The 14938-nt window shown below is 59.5% G+C and overlaps 7 protein-coding genes across 7 annotated transcripts; 4 read left to right on the top strand and 3 right to left on the bottom strand.

Moving 5' to 3' along the window:
* Positions 1-381: 381 nt before the first annotated feature.
* Positions 382-798, bottom strand: PHYSODRAFT_510154 (hypothetical protein; the record flags this gene model as incomplete). Its single annotated transcript, XM_009531603.1, has 1 exon — positions 382-798. The coding sequence occupies one exon, from the start codon at positions 796-798 to the stop codon at positions 382-384; it is 417 nt and encodes a 138-aa protein (XP_009529898.1).
* Positions 799-1037: 239 nt separating this feature from the next.
* On the top strand, positions 1038-3040 carry PHYSODRAFT_334334 (hypothetical protein; the record flags this gene model as incomplete). Its single annotated transcript, XM_009531602.1, has 3 exons — positions 1038-1415; positions 1499-2869; positions 2957-3040. The coding sequence occupies 3 exons, from the start codon at positions 1038-1040 to the stop codon at positions 3038-3040; spliced, it is 1833 nt and encodes a 610-aa protein (XP_009529897.1).
* A 57-nt stretch (positions 3041-3097) lies between these two features.
* Positions 3098-4021, bottom strand: PHYSODRAFT_507382 (hypothetical protein; the record flags this gene model as incomplete). The annotated part of the gene is made up of 2 exons (XM_009531601.1): positions 3098-3128; positions 3177-4021. The coding sequence occupies 2 exons, from the start codon at positions 4019-4021 to the stop codon at positions 3098-3100; spliced, it is 876 nt and encodes a 291-aa protein (XP_009529896.1).
* A 652-nt stretch (positions 4022-4673) lies between these two features.
* On the top strand, positions 4674-5033 carry PHYSODRAFT_334333 (hypothetical protein; the record flags this gene model as incomplete). Its single annotated transcript, XM_009531600.1, has 1 exon — positions 4674-5033. The coding sequence occupies one exon, from the start codon at positions 4674-4676 to the stop codon at positions 5031-5033; it is 360 nt and encodes a 119-aa protein (XP_009529895.1).
* A 279-nt stretch (positions 5034-5312) lies between these two features.
* PHYSODRAFT_410405 (hypothetical protein) lies at positions 5313-7301 on the top strand (the record flags this gene model as incomplete). Its single annotated transcript, XM_009531599.1, has 2 exons — positions 5313-6223; positions 6353-7301. Coding segments are annotated over 2 exons (1860 nt in total), but the record flags the coding sequence as incomplete, so codon positions are not given.
* A 4749-nt stretch (positions 7302-12050) lies between these two features.
* On the top strand, positions 12051-12431 carry PHYSODRAFT_302481 (hypothetical protein; the record flags this gene model as incomplete). Its single annotated transcript, XM_009531598.1, has 1 exon — positions 12051-12431. One exon carries the CDS (start codon positions 12051-12053, stop codon positions 12429-12431), a length of 381 nt encoding a protein of 126 aa, XP_009529893.1.
* A 56-nt stretch (positions 12432-12487) lies between these two features.
* On the bottom strand, positions 12488-14739 carry PHYSODRAFT_560655 (hypothetical protein; the record flags this gene model as incomplete). The annotated part of the gene is made up of 1 exon (XM_009531597.1): positions 12488-14739. The coding sequence occupies one exon, from the start codon at positions 14737-14739 to the stop codon at positions 12613-12615; it is 2127 nt and encodes a 708-aa protein (XP_009529892.1). The 3' UTR covers positions 12488-12612.
* Positions 14740-14938: the final 199 nt, after the last annotated feature.

The raw sequence follows: 14938 nt of genomic DNA, 5'->3' as shown, positions 1-14938 counted from the left end.
AGGAAACGCTAAAGGAGTGCGTGCGCCACGAGAGCAGAGTTATTGATGGGACAAATGCGTTTAGCTGTAGACCAGCAACTAGCAGTAATTGAAACAAGAGACTTTAGACGTTCGTTTGAGAGTTGTCTTCGCAGTGGCAAGCATGATATCTCGCCGGAATGATACACAAACGACAGAGAACAGCGAAGCAGCGATGAAGGAAAACACACGCGAACATCTCTTGGTGTAAAAGCTTCCGGCAGAAGCCTCAGTCCCCAAAGGATAGCGCTAGCAGCAGCGGCTCTCCGGGAGTTCGTGTTACGATCGCGGGCAAAATTACTCGAACCTGCACTTGAGTCTCCTAGTTCACCGACTGGTCGGACGGGTTAAAGGTCCAGCTGCTTAGTTCTCACCCTGGCGCTTAAGGTAGTCCAGCAGCACGTTCAGGGCGTGGGTCTCCTCACCGAAGTCCGTGATGACGGCGCACGACGTGGACACGACCTTGCGGGCCTCGCCCAGGGAGTCGATCTTGCACAGGCCGCACCACTCGCCGAGCTGCTTGCCCGAGGGCACCAGGATGAGGTTCACGCCGTGCTCCTCGCACAGGGCGCGCACCAGCTTGCTGTAGCTGGGCTCGTCGCAGTCCTGGGCCAGGCAGCACAGGCGGGCGCGACGCGAGTCCAGGGCCTTGGCGGCCTCGTGCAGGCCGCGCTTGAGGCCGTCGTGGATGAGGGCCTTCTTGAGCACCTCCTTGAGGGCGTCCATCTCTCCCAGCTCCTTGGGCACCTCAACCTCCGCCACAACTTCCTCAGCCGACATGATTCTTGTAAACGGTGGAGTCCTCGGAACGAAGCTTTTACGTAATGACCGACCCACGCATTGCCCGGTGCTCGGCTTGAGGCCCTCGCTGCATTTGACTGGTCCAAACGCGCCGCACACGAGTGGTGTGCGCTACACCACAAGTGTGCTCCACACAAATATAAGTTTTCAGAAGAGTGACATTGATCCGCTTCAATGACATCTTAACAGAAAAAAACACGCCTTCAGTCATTGACGAAATGAGAGGCTTGGGGCGCTTGGCGCTGGGCCGCGCGCTGCGGCGTCCCGAGGCGCTGGCGCGGCACGGAGGCGCCGCCGTGAACGCTCTGCAAGTGCAGACGCGGGCGTTCTCCAGGTTCCGGGCCATGGACGCGCTGTACGAGGGACAGGACTACTCCCGCCAGGTGGAGAAGAAGTTTAGCGAGCTGTCGGGCAAGACGCCGTGGGAGCCCGATATCAAGTACCTGGAGGGCGTCAAGAGCCGCTGGCAGGGGCCCGAGCCCACGCTGAACGAACTGGTGCGCGATGACGTACCCACGGCCCGCAACCTCTTCCGGAACGTGCTGCAGCGCCGCTACCCGAAGGATATGGGCATGTGGAACAAGTGGGGCGTCATGGTAGGGCGATCTTTTCTTCTCCTGGTGTTGTATTGGGGATAATTGGTGTATTAAATACACAACTGTTGCTGCTCAAATTGTAGGAGTGGAAGGCGGGCAACTACGGATTGGCGCGCATGATCTTCTCCAAGGCGTCGCGGATCTCGTTCGACGCCGAGCTGTGGACCTCGTGGGCGTCCATGGAGCTGGAGGCGAAGAATATGCAGGAAGCCAAACGCATCTTCAAGGTGATTTTGGCGACAGATTCGCACAACCCCATGGCGGGGCTGGGGATGGCGCTGTGGGAAGTTCAAGCGGGACACCCCGATGAAGCTCGCGAGAAGTTCCAGGAGCTGCTGGAGGAACACCCGAAGGACGTGTTGATTATGCAGGCTTATGGTGTATTTGAGGCCAAGTGTCAGCATGTTGGATTGGCACGCAGTATCTTTCAGAATGCTGTCTCTCACCCGAGAGCTACGGGCCAAGTCTGGCACGCATGGGCCAAGGCGGAGTATGACGCTGGGCTGTACAAGAACGCACTGGCAGTGATTGCAACGGCCTTCGAGCGATTTCCCACACACAAGTGGCTTATTCTTCTCGGTGCAATGGCCCACTTCAAGCTTGGCGATGTGTACGAAGCACGTCGCGCGTACAGGCGCCTTATTGATGGCGGGCTCTACGTGGAGGCGTCGGCCTACAACTCGTATGCTAAAATGGAGGAGGAACTGGGCAATGAGGACGCAGCAGTGGGCTTGTACATCGAGGCCTTGGAGCAGTACCCCGACCACGTGCCCAGTATGATGTCTCTGGCTGTTCTGTACAAAAAGCGCAATCGTATGCGCAATGCGCGCAAGGTATTCGAGAACGCGCTACAAAATCTGCAGCATACTGGTCCAGTGCTGCAAGCATTTGGTGGTTTCGAGGAGCAGCATGGAGAGCTTGACAACGCGCGGGAGCTTTACGACGAGGCGACGAAGGTGCAGCCTACGGTTATCGAGTCGTGGCGAGCGTTGGCGCGTGTGGAGGCAAGGTTGAAGAATTACGAAGCAGCGCGCTCGGTGCTCACGATGGCAAGCCAGCATGTACCCAATGACGCACCTCTGCTGATCGAGCTGGCCAAGATTGAGCAACGGAATCGGCGGTTCCCAGCCGCCCGTGCAGCACTGGAAAAGGCACTGAAGATTGATCCTTCAGATGCGTCAGTGTGGAACTTGCGCGCCTTGTTGGAGCTACCGTTGGACCCGGAACGTGCTAAAACGATTGTGGAAAGTGCCTTGTCCGAGGTTCCCGAATACGAGAAAACTAGCTGGAGCATTCTGATGTGCACGTATGGACGCACATTTGCAGCTTTGGGAGATTTCCAGCAGGCTGTTGCAGCTTTTCAGCGGTCGTTCAAGCTGCGTCCGAAGAACTGGGAGACGCACTTGATTTACGCTGATAGTGTATTAACGCCGAATGAAGCGTGGAGCGAAGCCGTAAAGCATTACACAACTGCACGCAAATTGCTCCCGCGAACTGATAGACGCCGCGCTAACGTTGAGCACAAACTTCGTGCTGCCGAGGCAATGGCTAAGGCCAAGCAGTACAAGCACGCCGCAGAAGGCGACGACGACGATGATGACCATCATGAGGAAGAGAGCTCGTAATAATAGTAAACAGAACGATGAAGCTCCAATGAAGTTGATCACGTTCACAGTAAGTTATCAGCGAAACAGGTCAATGTCACCAGCACTGCTGCCAGTTAGCAACATAGGCCTCGAATCGATGCTGGTCGATTGAAACTCTGCACAAATACAGGCTGTTCGGCGCTCGTAGAGCTGAAAGCTATCCATCAGCTCGCGCTTTCCTGCTGTGCGGTATACTGCAACTCGTCCACTTGAGTCACCCGTTGCCCAGAGTTCGCCATCGCGAGAGAAACTGCATTGGATACTATAGCCGTCAACTTGGTGTCCGCCTGAAAAACGAAGCGGTGGGCGACGTCCGCCAACACTGGGGCCTTTGAGGCACTTGTATGGAGCACTTGACGAATACAGCGTCGCATAGCTGCCGGTGCATTGAGCTACGAAGTACGGCCTGTTCGGATGTGCTCGTAAGCAAGAATGCGCCAGTATATTGCCGTCGAGGCGGTCATAGAGTAATGTAGCAGACCGCCAGTCCCAAACTAACAGCGTCTGATTGCTAGCATCCCTCTGCATCACACCAGCACTTGACACGAACCGCTGGCCTTCATCACCGAGGAAAAGCAGGTCGTGAACGTCCCCAAACGATTTCGTGTATGTCGTCACTGCATGCAGCGGGTTTTTCTCGCGAAGATCATGACAGTAAATTTTCCCTTGATCGGTCCCAAGGAGCAGTGATTTTGGCTCAACCGGGTGGAAACACGCGCTTGTGATGCGCTCAATTCTTGCAGAGGGGATCGCCGTGTCAGGCCGTCGCAGTTCCTGCTGGGTTTGACCAGTCTCAGTGTCCACACAGCACGCCAGCCCGTCGTATCCACCTGAAAGTATTTGCCTGCCGTCAAGCGACCACTTCGCGCGTTTGACCCCGAGCGAATGGTGCGTCAGCTCACGCCGAGACCTCTCTCGCTCCTCTGCTGAGCACTTCCAAACTCGCACTGTAGCATCCATAGACGCCGACAAAAAGAGGTCTGAATATTGCGGGTGCCATTGCAACTCGTTCACTGCCTTGTCGTGGCCAATAAACCGTTGCCGGTCTCTTTTCCGCAATGGAGCTACCGTCTTGTGTCTGGAATCCGTAGTCGAAATGCTTGGGATTTCGTCGCTTCTCTCGAACAAAGGCAGATCGTTGCTTGAGCCTCTAGTATCCAGCTCGCCTGAGGCGACAATAGGCGGAGTAGCGTGTCGCCGTCGCCTCTTGCTTGCGTAGCCGCGGAACTTGAAGGCGTCTTCCTCTCTCGTGCTTTGATGGGCAAAGGCTCGACGCTGGCCTGCCAGTCGCTCGGCAACGCGAAGGCGCCTGTTCTCGTCTTCATTTGCCACAACGGGGAGAGACATAGAGGGCGCTGAAGCTCCTGTTGTACCTGTTGGATTACCACCACTGGTGCTCGGCGAGGACGGCGGCGACGGGGAGGAGGCGTACTGCAAGATGGCGTCCATCTTGGTCTCTTGAGCTGCTGCGTGTTTAACATGCGCTCGACCAATCAGATGCGTTCGTTCCTATATTGTCCAATCAAAAGCGACCTGAAACGGCGGAATGCCATTCTGACCTCAGATTTCATAGTTGAACTGCTCCTGAGTATCCGACGTAGACGTCGCCGCAATGCCCGCCGATCGCAACGCTGCCGAGCCCCCGCGCGTGTACGCGGCGGGCGACTTCAGCTGGATGGAGGACGAGCGCTACGGCGGCAAGAAGTCGCTCTGGACGCGCGTGAAGGAGGACCCGCTCGTGCCGCTCGGCTGTGCGGCGACCACGGCCGTGCTACTGGGCGGACTGATCACCTTCCAGCGCGGCCAATCCAAGCTGGGCAACAAGTTCATGCAGGCGCGTGTCGTGGCACAGACAGCCACGGTCATCGCTCTTGCGGGAGGTGCTGCGCTGGCCGCTGGCGAGAAGCAGGAGAAGAAGAAGCAGAGCTACGAGGACCGCATGAAGATCCAGCTACGCGACGAGGGCAAGTGAGCCAACGGCACTTCAGCTTAGTTAACGACCTGGTAGCGATGATAAAAATACTGAAGAAAAACGAGAAGAAGGACAAGCAGGAGAAGATGATGATGATAAAGAAGAAGAAGATGATGAAGGAGGAGAAGCTGAGGTCACCGATAACGGTGTCAATACTATTTTGTAACGGCCGTCACTAGGGGCCACCCCCTACTGACCGATCTTGAAGCGACGCGATCCTTCACCACAGCCGCCGCACTCCGCATTCATTTACTCGCCCAGTGTCCTGCACTAGCGGCCATGAACGGGTACCTGCGCAGCAAATGCTCGTCCGAGCAGCAGCTGCTGAATGAGCTGGCCAAGTTGCTGGGCGCCAAGGACGTGGCGTCGCGCAAGATGGCGGACGTACTGCGCGCGCTCACCTTCTTCTACACGTCGGCGGCGCGGGGCTCGCGCATCCCGCAGTCGCTGCTCAGCGGGCTGTGCAGCCTGCTGCCGCAGCTCAAGGACAAGAAGGAGATGGTTCTCCTCAAGGACGAGCACCAGCGTATCGCCCGCATCGCGCTGTGTCTCCTCGCGCGACTCATCGACCAGTTCGAGATCCAGAGGGAGGTGGCAGCCAGACTCACGGACTCGCAGAAGCTCAACCAAGAGCAGAGTGTCGATCCAGCAGAGCAAGTGTTAAGCAGCTTCCTGGTGACGCTGGAGACGGCAGTGACGACGCCCGCAGGGCTGTTACTGCCCAGACAGCGAGCCACTCTACGAGTGTACGCACAACTGTGTCGGGTTTTCCGCAAAAGGGAGCAACTGGTGACTTTTGCGACGACGCTGCTGCAGCAGTCACCGGTACTGGCTGAACATGCAGTGGATGCTAAGGGGAAGAAGGTCGCTCCACCGGGACCTGCACAATTTGGAGCTGTGGCGGGAGCTTGCCATGCACTGAGGTTCCATGTGGTGCAGGATGAGCAAGTGTTTGCCGTGGATAAATTGGTGCAACTCGCCTTCACGATGCCGTCGGGTACACCCTCTCGACACGCTGCAAAAACGTTGCTGTCACTCTTGACGTCGTCCTCGTTGAATGAAGACAGACCGTCGAATGCAATGACGACAGCGAAGGCGATTGAGCTGTACTTGCTGAAAGCGCGCCCGCGTACGTTACTTGGTGGCGATTCCCTGACTTCTGTGTACCTGCTGCGCCTGTGTGGTCAAATGTACCGATTTCCAGTCCATCAACAGCAGCAGCAGCAGCAGCAGCAGCAACAGCAGCAGCAGCATTCCTTTGCGAACGGCCCTGGCCCAAATCCCGACGCGACACTATTAGAGACATCGTCTGGTACAAGTCAACTATCGACCGACCAGAACCCAGCTCTTCAAGGATTTTTCATCTCAAATGCACTCTCAGCGCAGCTACAGGACTACTTTACCGACATTGTCCAAGGTGCTGCGACCGATGGCTCGCCCGTTAAGGGCATGGCACCCCCCGCTGTACTTCTAGTGGCTATCGAGGAGGTGCTGCGTGGAACTTCCCCGGAGGCGAGTGTTCGTAAGCAGCCGAATTGGGGCTCAGCGTGCCTTTTTGAGCTTGTGGCAGCTGCCTTGCTGCCCCTGCTTCCGACGCCAGCTAAACCAGCCTTCAGTACGGTCACGTTGCATCGTGTGTGCCGCGCGGTGCAATTCGTAGCTGAGCGTCTCGATACAATCGTACTTCAACTGGGTGCGTCGTCTGGACAGACGATGGAGATTCCAGCCTACTTGAACAACCTTACAACTCGCATCCGCTCGCTGACGGAGCACAGCAATGCATTTATAGCTTGCGAGGCTCTTCGTGCCTATGTCTGGCTGATACGGCGTAGTAGCGGACGTGTCGAACCCAACCAAGACGACTGGGCGAACCTCTTTTGGAAACTTGAGGCACTTCCGTTTAACCGAATTCAGCCAGAACGCCGGGCTGCGATTGCCTGGACATTATTTCGCCGTTGCGTGACCACACCAAAGTCGTATGGGTATGGCGTGGAGACAGCTTTGCTTGCTGGATGCCTTCGCATAGTGCTCGCGTGGTTTCGAATGCGGCCTTGTGTCTGGCAAGCTGCTCTGATGACGGCAATTTGGTATACGGCACTTCGAGAGTGCCTGGCGACCTTGGGAGACACTGTGTTTTCATGCATTAACGACCTTCTGGACTTTCAGTGTGCTCCTACGGACAGCGCGGCCCCAGACAGCCTCGTGGTGAAGCAAAGTGCTATGCAATTCCTAAGCCATCGAGAAGGAGGGATGCGATATGCTGTTCGGAACAAGGTGTGGAATTCTCCCCTTATTTCGCGTCTCATTAAGCAGGCGCTACTCGAAACCTGCACATCGCAGCGATTAAGCGTTCGAGCTCTCTCACAGCTGCGGGATGAAGCACAACTTCAAGGGTTCACTCCGCTCTCACAGCAAGTCAATTCGACTTTGGGCTTCTTGCAGAAGACATCGCAGCAGTCCGCAGCGGGTGGAGAAGAGTCCAAAAACCAATCACTTTCTCTCGACACCGAACCATTTTCCGATGCAAGAGCTGGTGATGCTGCAGCTCTCACAAATGATGATCCATTTTCAGATTTCAGAGCTCCTGATGCAGCAACGGAAACTAAGACCCTTGATGATCCTTTTGCTGATGCCATTCGAAGCAAGAGTGAGGCAGCATCCGATTTTACCAGTTGGAAGGATACCGATCTGAGGAGTAAGACTGACGAATCTTCCGTAAACGACTTCAAGACCCCAGCAAATAGTTTCTTCAGTGGTGATTCCTGGGTGAATAATGACGTCGTGGATGAGAAGAGCAGCACTAGCACTGACACCTTCGCAACTGCATTCGCAACTGCAAGTACACCATCCTTTTTCAACTGGGAGAGCGATTCTAAGGATACCGAAAAGGACCAAGTGAGCAGTTCAAACGATACTTTCTTCGGAAACTTTTCATCACCTGACGGAACGGAAACTACGTTTGCATCATGGGGGGACGGAACCACAACCGATTCGTCCCCCTTGAACACTGATGTCAATACAGGGTGGTCAAGCGACTTCGGCTCGTCCGCGTTCGATGGCGACGCGGTGGCCGGCGAGGCTGGCACGACGGCCAGCTTCACGGTGGAGACGCACGAAACGACCACCTCGGTGAGCACGACGGAGGAGACCGCCACCTTCGACGCACCCGCAGCAGACTTCGGTGCGGCGGCAGACTTTGACGCACCGGCAGCAGACTTTGACGCACCGGCAGCTGACTTTGGTGCGGCAGCAGACTTCGGCCCGCCCGCCGAATCTTCAGCACCCGACTTCGGTGCCGCAGCAGAGCGGCCTGGCGACTTTGGTGACTCGTCCGCGTTCGATGGCGACGCGGTGGCCGGCGAGGCTGGCACGACGGCCAGCTTCACGGTGGAGACGCACGAAACGACCACCTCGGTGAGCACGACGGAGGAGACCGCCACCTTCGACGCACCCGCAGCAGACTTCGGTGCGGCGGCAGACTTTGACGCACCGGCAGCAGACTTTGACGCACCGGCAGCTGACTTTGGTGCGGCAGCAGACTTCGGCCCGCCCGCCGAATCTTCAGCACCCGACTTCGGTGCCGCAGCAGAGCGGCCTGGCGACTTTGGTGACTCGTCCGCGTTCGATGGCGACGCGGTGGCCGGCGAGGCTGGCACGACGGCCAGCTTCACGGTGGAGACGCACGAAACGACCACCTCGGTGAGCACGACGGAGGAGACCGCCACCTTCGACGCACCCGCAGCAGACTTCGGTGCGGCGGCAGACTTTGACGCACCGGCAGCAGACTTTGACGCACCGGCAGCTGACTTTGGTGCGGCAGCAGACTTCGGCCCGCCCGCCGAATCTTCAGCACCCGACTTCGGTGCCGCAGCAGAGCGGCCTGGCGACTTTGGTGACTCGTCCGCGTTCGATGGCGACGCGGTGGCCGGCGAGGCTGGCACGACGGCCAGCTTCACGGTGGAGACGCACGAAACGACCACCTCGGTGAGCACGACCTCGGTGAGCACGACGGAGGAGACCGCCACCTTCGGTGCGGCGGCAGACTTTGACGCACCGGCAGCAGACTTTGACGCACCGGCAGCTGACTTTGGTGCGGCAGCAGACTTCGGCCCGCCCGCCGAATCTTCAGCACCCGACTTCGGTGCCGCAGCAGAGCGGCCTGGCGACTTTGGTGACTCGTCCGCGTTCGATGGCGACGCGGTGGCCGGCGAGGCTGGCACGACGGCCAGCTTCACGGTGGAGACGCACGAAACGACCACCTCGGTGAGCACGACGGAGGAGACCGCCACCTTCGACGCACCCGCAGCAGACTTCGGTGCGGCGGCAGACTTTGACGCACCGGCAGCAGACTTTGACGCACCGGCAGCTGACTTTGGTGCGGCAGCAGACTTCGGCCCGCCCGCCGAATCTTCAGCACCCGACTTCGGTGCCGCAGCAGAGCGGCCTGGCGACTTTGGTGACTCGTCCGCGTTCGATGGCGACGCGGTGGCCGGCGAGGCTGGCACGACGGCCAGCTTCACGGTGGAGACGCACGAAACGACCACCTCGGTGAGCACGACCTCGGTGAGCACGACGGAGGAGACCGCCACCTTCGGTGCGGCGGCAGACTTTGACGCACCGGCAGCAGACTTTGACGCACCGGCAGCTGACTTTGGTGCGGCAGCAGACTTCGGCCCGCCCGCCGAATCTTCAGCACCCGACTTCGGTGCCGCAGCAGAGCGGCCTGGCGACTTTGGTGACTCGTCCGCGTTCGATGGCGACGCGGTGGCCGGCGAGGCTGGCACGACGGCCAGCTTCACGGTGGAGACGCACGAAACGACCACCTCGGTGAGCACGACCTCGGTGAGCACGACGGAGGAGACCGCCACCTTCGGTGCGGCGGCAGACTTTGACGCACCGGCAGCAGACTTTGACGCACCGGCAGCTGACTTTGGTGCGGCAGCAGACTTCGGCCCGCCCGCCGAATCTTCAGCACCCGACTTCGGTGCCGCAGCAGAGCGGCCTGGCGACTTTGGTGACTCGTCCGCGTTCGATGGCGACGCGGTGGCCGGCGAGGCTGGCACGACGGCCAGCTTCACGGTGGAGACGCACGAAACGACCACCTCGGTGAGCACGACGGAGGAGACCGCCACCTTCGACGCACCCGCAGCAGACTTCGGTGCGGCGGCAGACTTTGACGCACCGGCAGCAGACTTTGACGCACCGGCAGCTGACTTTGGTGCGGCAGCAGACTTCGGCCCGCCCGCCGAATCTTCAGCACCCGACTTCGGTGCCGCAGCAGAGCGGCCTGGCGACTTTGGTGACTCGTCCGCGTTCGATGGCGACGCGGTGGCCGGCGAGGCTGGCACGACGGCCAGCTTCACGGTGGAGACGCACGAAACGACCACCTCGGTGAGCACGACGGAGGAGACCGCCACCTTCGACGCACCCGCAGCAGACTTCGGTGCGGCGGCAGACTTTGACGCACCGGCAGCAGACTTTGACGCACCGGCAGCTGACTTTGGTGCGGCAGCAGACTTCGGCCCGCCCGCCGAATCTTCAGCACCCGACTTCGGTGCCGCAGCAGAGCGGCCTGGCGACTTTGGTGACTCGTCCGCGTTCGATGGCGACGCGGTGGCCGGCGAGGCTGGCACGACGGCCAGCTTCACGGTGGAGACGCACGAAACGACCACCTCGGTGAGCACGACCTCGGTGAGCACGACGGAGGAGACCGCCACCTTCGACGCACCCGCAGCAGACTTCGGTGCGGCGGCAGACTTTGACGCACCGGCAGCAGACTTTGACGCACCGGCAGCTGACTTTGGTGCGGCAGCAGACTTCGGCCCGCCCGCCGAATCTTCAGCACCCGACTTCGGTGCCGCAGCAGAGCGGCCTGGCGACTTTGGTGACTCGTCCGCGTTCGATGGCGACGCGGTGGCCGGCGAGGCTGGCACGACGGCCAGCTTCACGGTGGAGACGCACGAAACGACCACCTCGGTGAGCACGACCTCGGTGAGCACGACGGAGGAGACCGCCACCTTCGGTGCGGCGGCAGACTTTGACGCACCGGCAGCAGACTTTGACGCACCGGCAGCAGACTTTGACGCACCGGCAGCTGACTTTGGTGCGGCAGCAGACTTCGGCCCGCCCGCCGAATCTTCAGCACCCGACTTCGGTGCCGCAGCAGAGCGGCCTGGCGACTTTGGTGACTCGTCCGCGTTCGATGGCGACGCGGTGGCCGGCGAGGCTGGCACGACGGCCAGCTTCACGGTGGAGACGCACGAAACGACCACCTCGGTGAGCACGACGGAGGAGACCGCCACCTTCGACGCACCCGCAGCAGACTTCGGTGCGGCGGCAGACTTTGACGCACCGGCAGCAGACTTTGACGCACCGGCAGCTGACTTTGGTGCGGCAGCAGACTTCGGCCCGCCCGCCGAATCTTCAGCACCCGACTTCGGTGCCGCAGCAGAGCGGCCTGGCGACTTTGGTGACTCGTCCGCGTTCGATGGCGACGCGGTGGCCGGCGAGGCTGGCACGACGGCCAGCTTCACGGTGGAGACGCACGAAACGACCACCTCGGTGAGCACGACCTCGGTGAGCACGACGGAGGAGACCGCCACCTTCGACGCACCCGCAGCAGACTTCGGTGCGGCGGCAGACTTTGACGCACCGGCAGCAGACTTTGACGCACCGGCAGCTGACTTTGGTGCGGCAGCAGACTTCGGCCCGCCCGCCGAATCTTCAGCACCCGACTTCGGTGCCGCAGCAGAGCGGCCTGGCGACTTTGGTGACTCGTCCGCGTTCGATGGCGACGCGGTGGCCGGCGAGGCTGGCACGACGGCCAGCTTCACGGTGGAGACGCACGAAACGACCACCTCGGTGAGCACGACGGAGGAGACCGCCACCGTCGATTCTATTGGCTTACCTGCTGAAGATATGAAGCTTGGTGGGGCATCCGGGCATGGCTCTAGCTGTAATGAAGCTGCCGCGAAGCCAGATATCGATTTTGATATCGACGCAGGTTTCTCGGATGCGATGGAGTTCGAGGACTCGGTCGTCATGGCGGAGTTTGAGGCTGCTGCCGCCACTTCTTCTGAAAAGGCAGCACGAGATATTAGCTTTGACGACGAGTTTGACGAGATTTTTGGCGATGCTCCGGCGAACCCTGTTGGGACAGCTTCCACTGGTGATGAAAATGCGAATGCATCCTCTGAAGTTGCAGCTCAGCTTGACAAGTACGATGAGGAGTTTGACGAGATATTCGGTGATGCGGAACAACGGCAAACGGAAACCACAGAGAATACCGACAAGGACGCGCCTAAGAAGGACCCCAGTGCTGTGAGTGATGGAGACCAATCCGTCTCCGGTGTGGAAGTACGCATAGGAACGCCTGCATCAGACTTTTCATTCCGCTAGCAGATAGATTATCGACAAAGATACACAACACAATACAGCGCGGCAAAGAACTAGGTATAAGGCAAACGGAAAGTGTTTTTGAGAGATGATGCCACGCGAAATGGAGCTACTTCTTGAACCACCGCACTCTACCTACCTTCTACTCTCTTGGAGCCTTGATTACTTGCAGCCACTGACCGCTTCACTTAAACGTATTGAAGTCGCGAACCTCGTTCACAATTTCTAGGGCGCGCTGGAGTAGTGTTCGCATCTCGTCGCAGTTCGAGCGTCGGGCAGCAATGTCGCCCGTCTCGGCCAACAGCTCCGAGAGCTTGTCCTCGCGGTATAGGGATGACACGAGCTCGTTCTGAATATTCTCCTTCGAGTGCCCCACCATGAAGCACATAATGGCCTTGGGCACCAGATCCAGGAAGTTTTTCCGCACGATATCGAAGTAAGACGCGAGTAGACTCTTGATAATTTCCGTCTCGATGCGTTCCCGGTCCGTCGGGTCATCGCCCTGCCGCATGCTCACTGGTACCTGAGGAAGCTTGACGACTGCAGGCTTTGAGCTCGTGACGCCATCCGCGCCGCTTTTCTTGCGACCGCCACCAAAGAACGACAGCAGGCCGTTGCCTTCCTGCTTCTCCTCAGCGGCGCCAGCGTGTCCAGCTGGAGCGGCGCTTTGCTTTACTGGCTGTCCGGCGCGGCGCGGGTCCTGGTTAATCATTTGGTTGGTAGGGGCTCCCGCGGACGCCATCGTCTCGCGCTGCATCTTCTCCATCAGCTGTGCAACCGCGCGACTACCGCCAATGAAGTCCGGGTGGTTTGTGTTCACGTAAGCCAACTCAATCTGAATAAGGTTCTGAATCATAGCTTGCGTCGGCACCAACGAAGCACGGAGCATGCCGTTGACCACTTCCATGACGCGGTCGCGCAGCTCGGGGAAGCGCGTGAGCTCGATCGTCTCGCACTGCGACGTCACGCGCTGCAGCTCGTCAAAGACAAGGTCTACACACTGCAGGCCGGGCTGCTCCAACCTGCTGATCTGGCGCTTGGCGAGCAGCTCGAACGATACTTCCGGAACGAACAGCGACTGGCGCGGGCCGTTGGCGTTGCGAATCGTGGTGCGGATGTCCTCGTCGCTGAGTCCATCAAATGGGTTGACCTCACGAAGTGACTTGGAAAAGATCTCGTTGAAGATGTAGTTGATGCGCGCGCCGCCGTAGAGCTCGTCCATTTCCACGAGCTGGTGGTTGCGTCCGTCCAGCGAGTTGGTGAAGTTGCTGGAGAAGTGCGACAGCAGGTTCAGCAGGCAGCCGCCCATTTCCGTGGGCGACATTTGCTCCGTGGGGGAGCCCATCTCGCCGAGTTCCTGATCGAGGTCAGAGATCATGCTGCTGATCTTGGACTTGATGTCGGGCAGGCAGTCCCGGATGTGGTGCATGAGGATCGTGTTGAGCGTCTTGGACAGGTACTGCGTGCCCATCCTCGAGGCGATGGCCCTGTACGCCGGGTGCGTCTTGAAGAAGTTCTGCTCCTTGGCCAGCGAGTCGCGGATGGACAGCTGCGAGTTGATGTCGGCCTGGCTGCGGTTCACGACGCCCACGTAGCCCCTCTTGAGCGGGATCACGCGGCCCTGCAGCATGTCCATGGCGTCCGTGCCGTCGTCCATGAGGTCGAGCTTGGTGAGCACGCCGATGGTGCGCTGCCCGTCCGGGTCGATCTCGCGCGCCATCTTGAGCGCGTCGCTGTTGGCCAGGTCCGTGTTGGCGGACGTGACGGCCAGGATGATGGAGTTGGGGTTCGAGATGAACTCGGTGCACATGTCGCGGATCTGCTCCTCGATGTTCACGGGCTGGTCGCCCACGGGCACCTTGGTGATGCCCGGCAGGTCCACGAGCGTCAGGTTGAGCACGTGCGGCGAGAAGACCTTGAGGTTGATGCTCTTGTTGCTGATGCCCTTGTTCTTGCCCGTGATGCGGTCCGTCTCCTTCTCGATCTCGCGGCGGATCTCGGCGAAGTCCGTGAACTTCTGGTCGGGCAGGTGCAGGAACTCGCCCCACTCGTCGGCGGCCTCCGCGCCGTCCTCTTCGGCGACGACGGGCACCGTGGCCGACGAGTTGTACAGCTGCAGCACCAGCGGGCGGCGCGTGACGATGCCCGAGCCGCGCGGCAGGAAGTCCTTGCCCACGATGTTCTCCAGCACGGACGACTTGCCGCTGCTCTGGCTGCCGATGACCACGATCTGCGGCAGGTTGATGGGCGACTGCCCGATGGCGCTGAACACGTCCTGCAGCTTGTTGATGATGGGGATCAGCTGGTCCATGGCGGCCCCAGGTGTCGGTCAAGTCGAGCTTCGCTTGGCGAGAAGAGCCTCCTCCGGGTCGCGGCGCCTCGTGTAGTGTAAGATGAGCTTCTCGGCTCGGGGAAATCCCCTCCCGTCTGATTTATAGGAAAAACCTCGGAGGTTTTTTCTCCACACGTTGAAGTGTGGTGTGCACCACATTGTGTACATACCTTGTACA

The sequence above is a fragment of the Phytophthora sojae genome (genome assembly GCF_000149755.1).
Source record: "Phytophthora sojae unplaced genomic scaffold PHYSOscaffold_5, whole genome shotgun sequence".
NCBI classification, from domain to species: domain Eukaryota; phylum Oomycota; class Peronosporomycetes; order Peronosporales; family Peronosporaceae; genus Phytophthora; species Phytophthora sojae.
The sequence above is the reverse complement of the archived record's forward strand: the minus strand, read 5'-3'. Positions and strand labels throughout refer to the sequence as shown.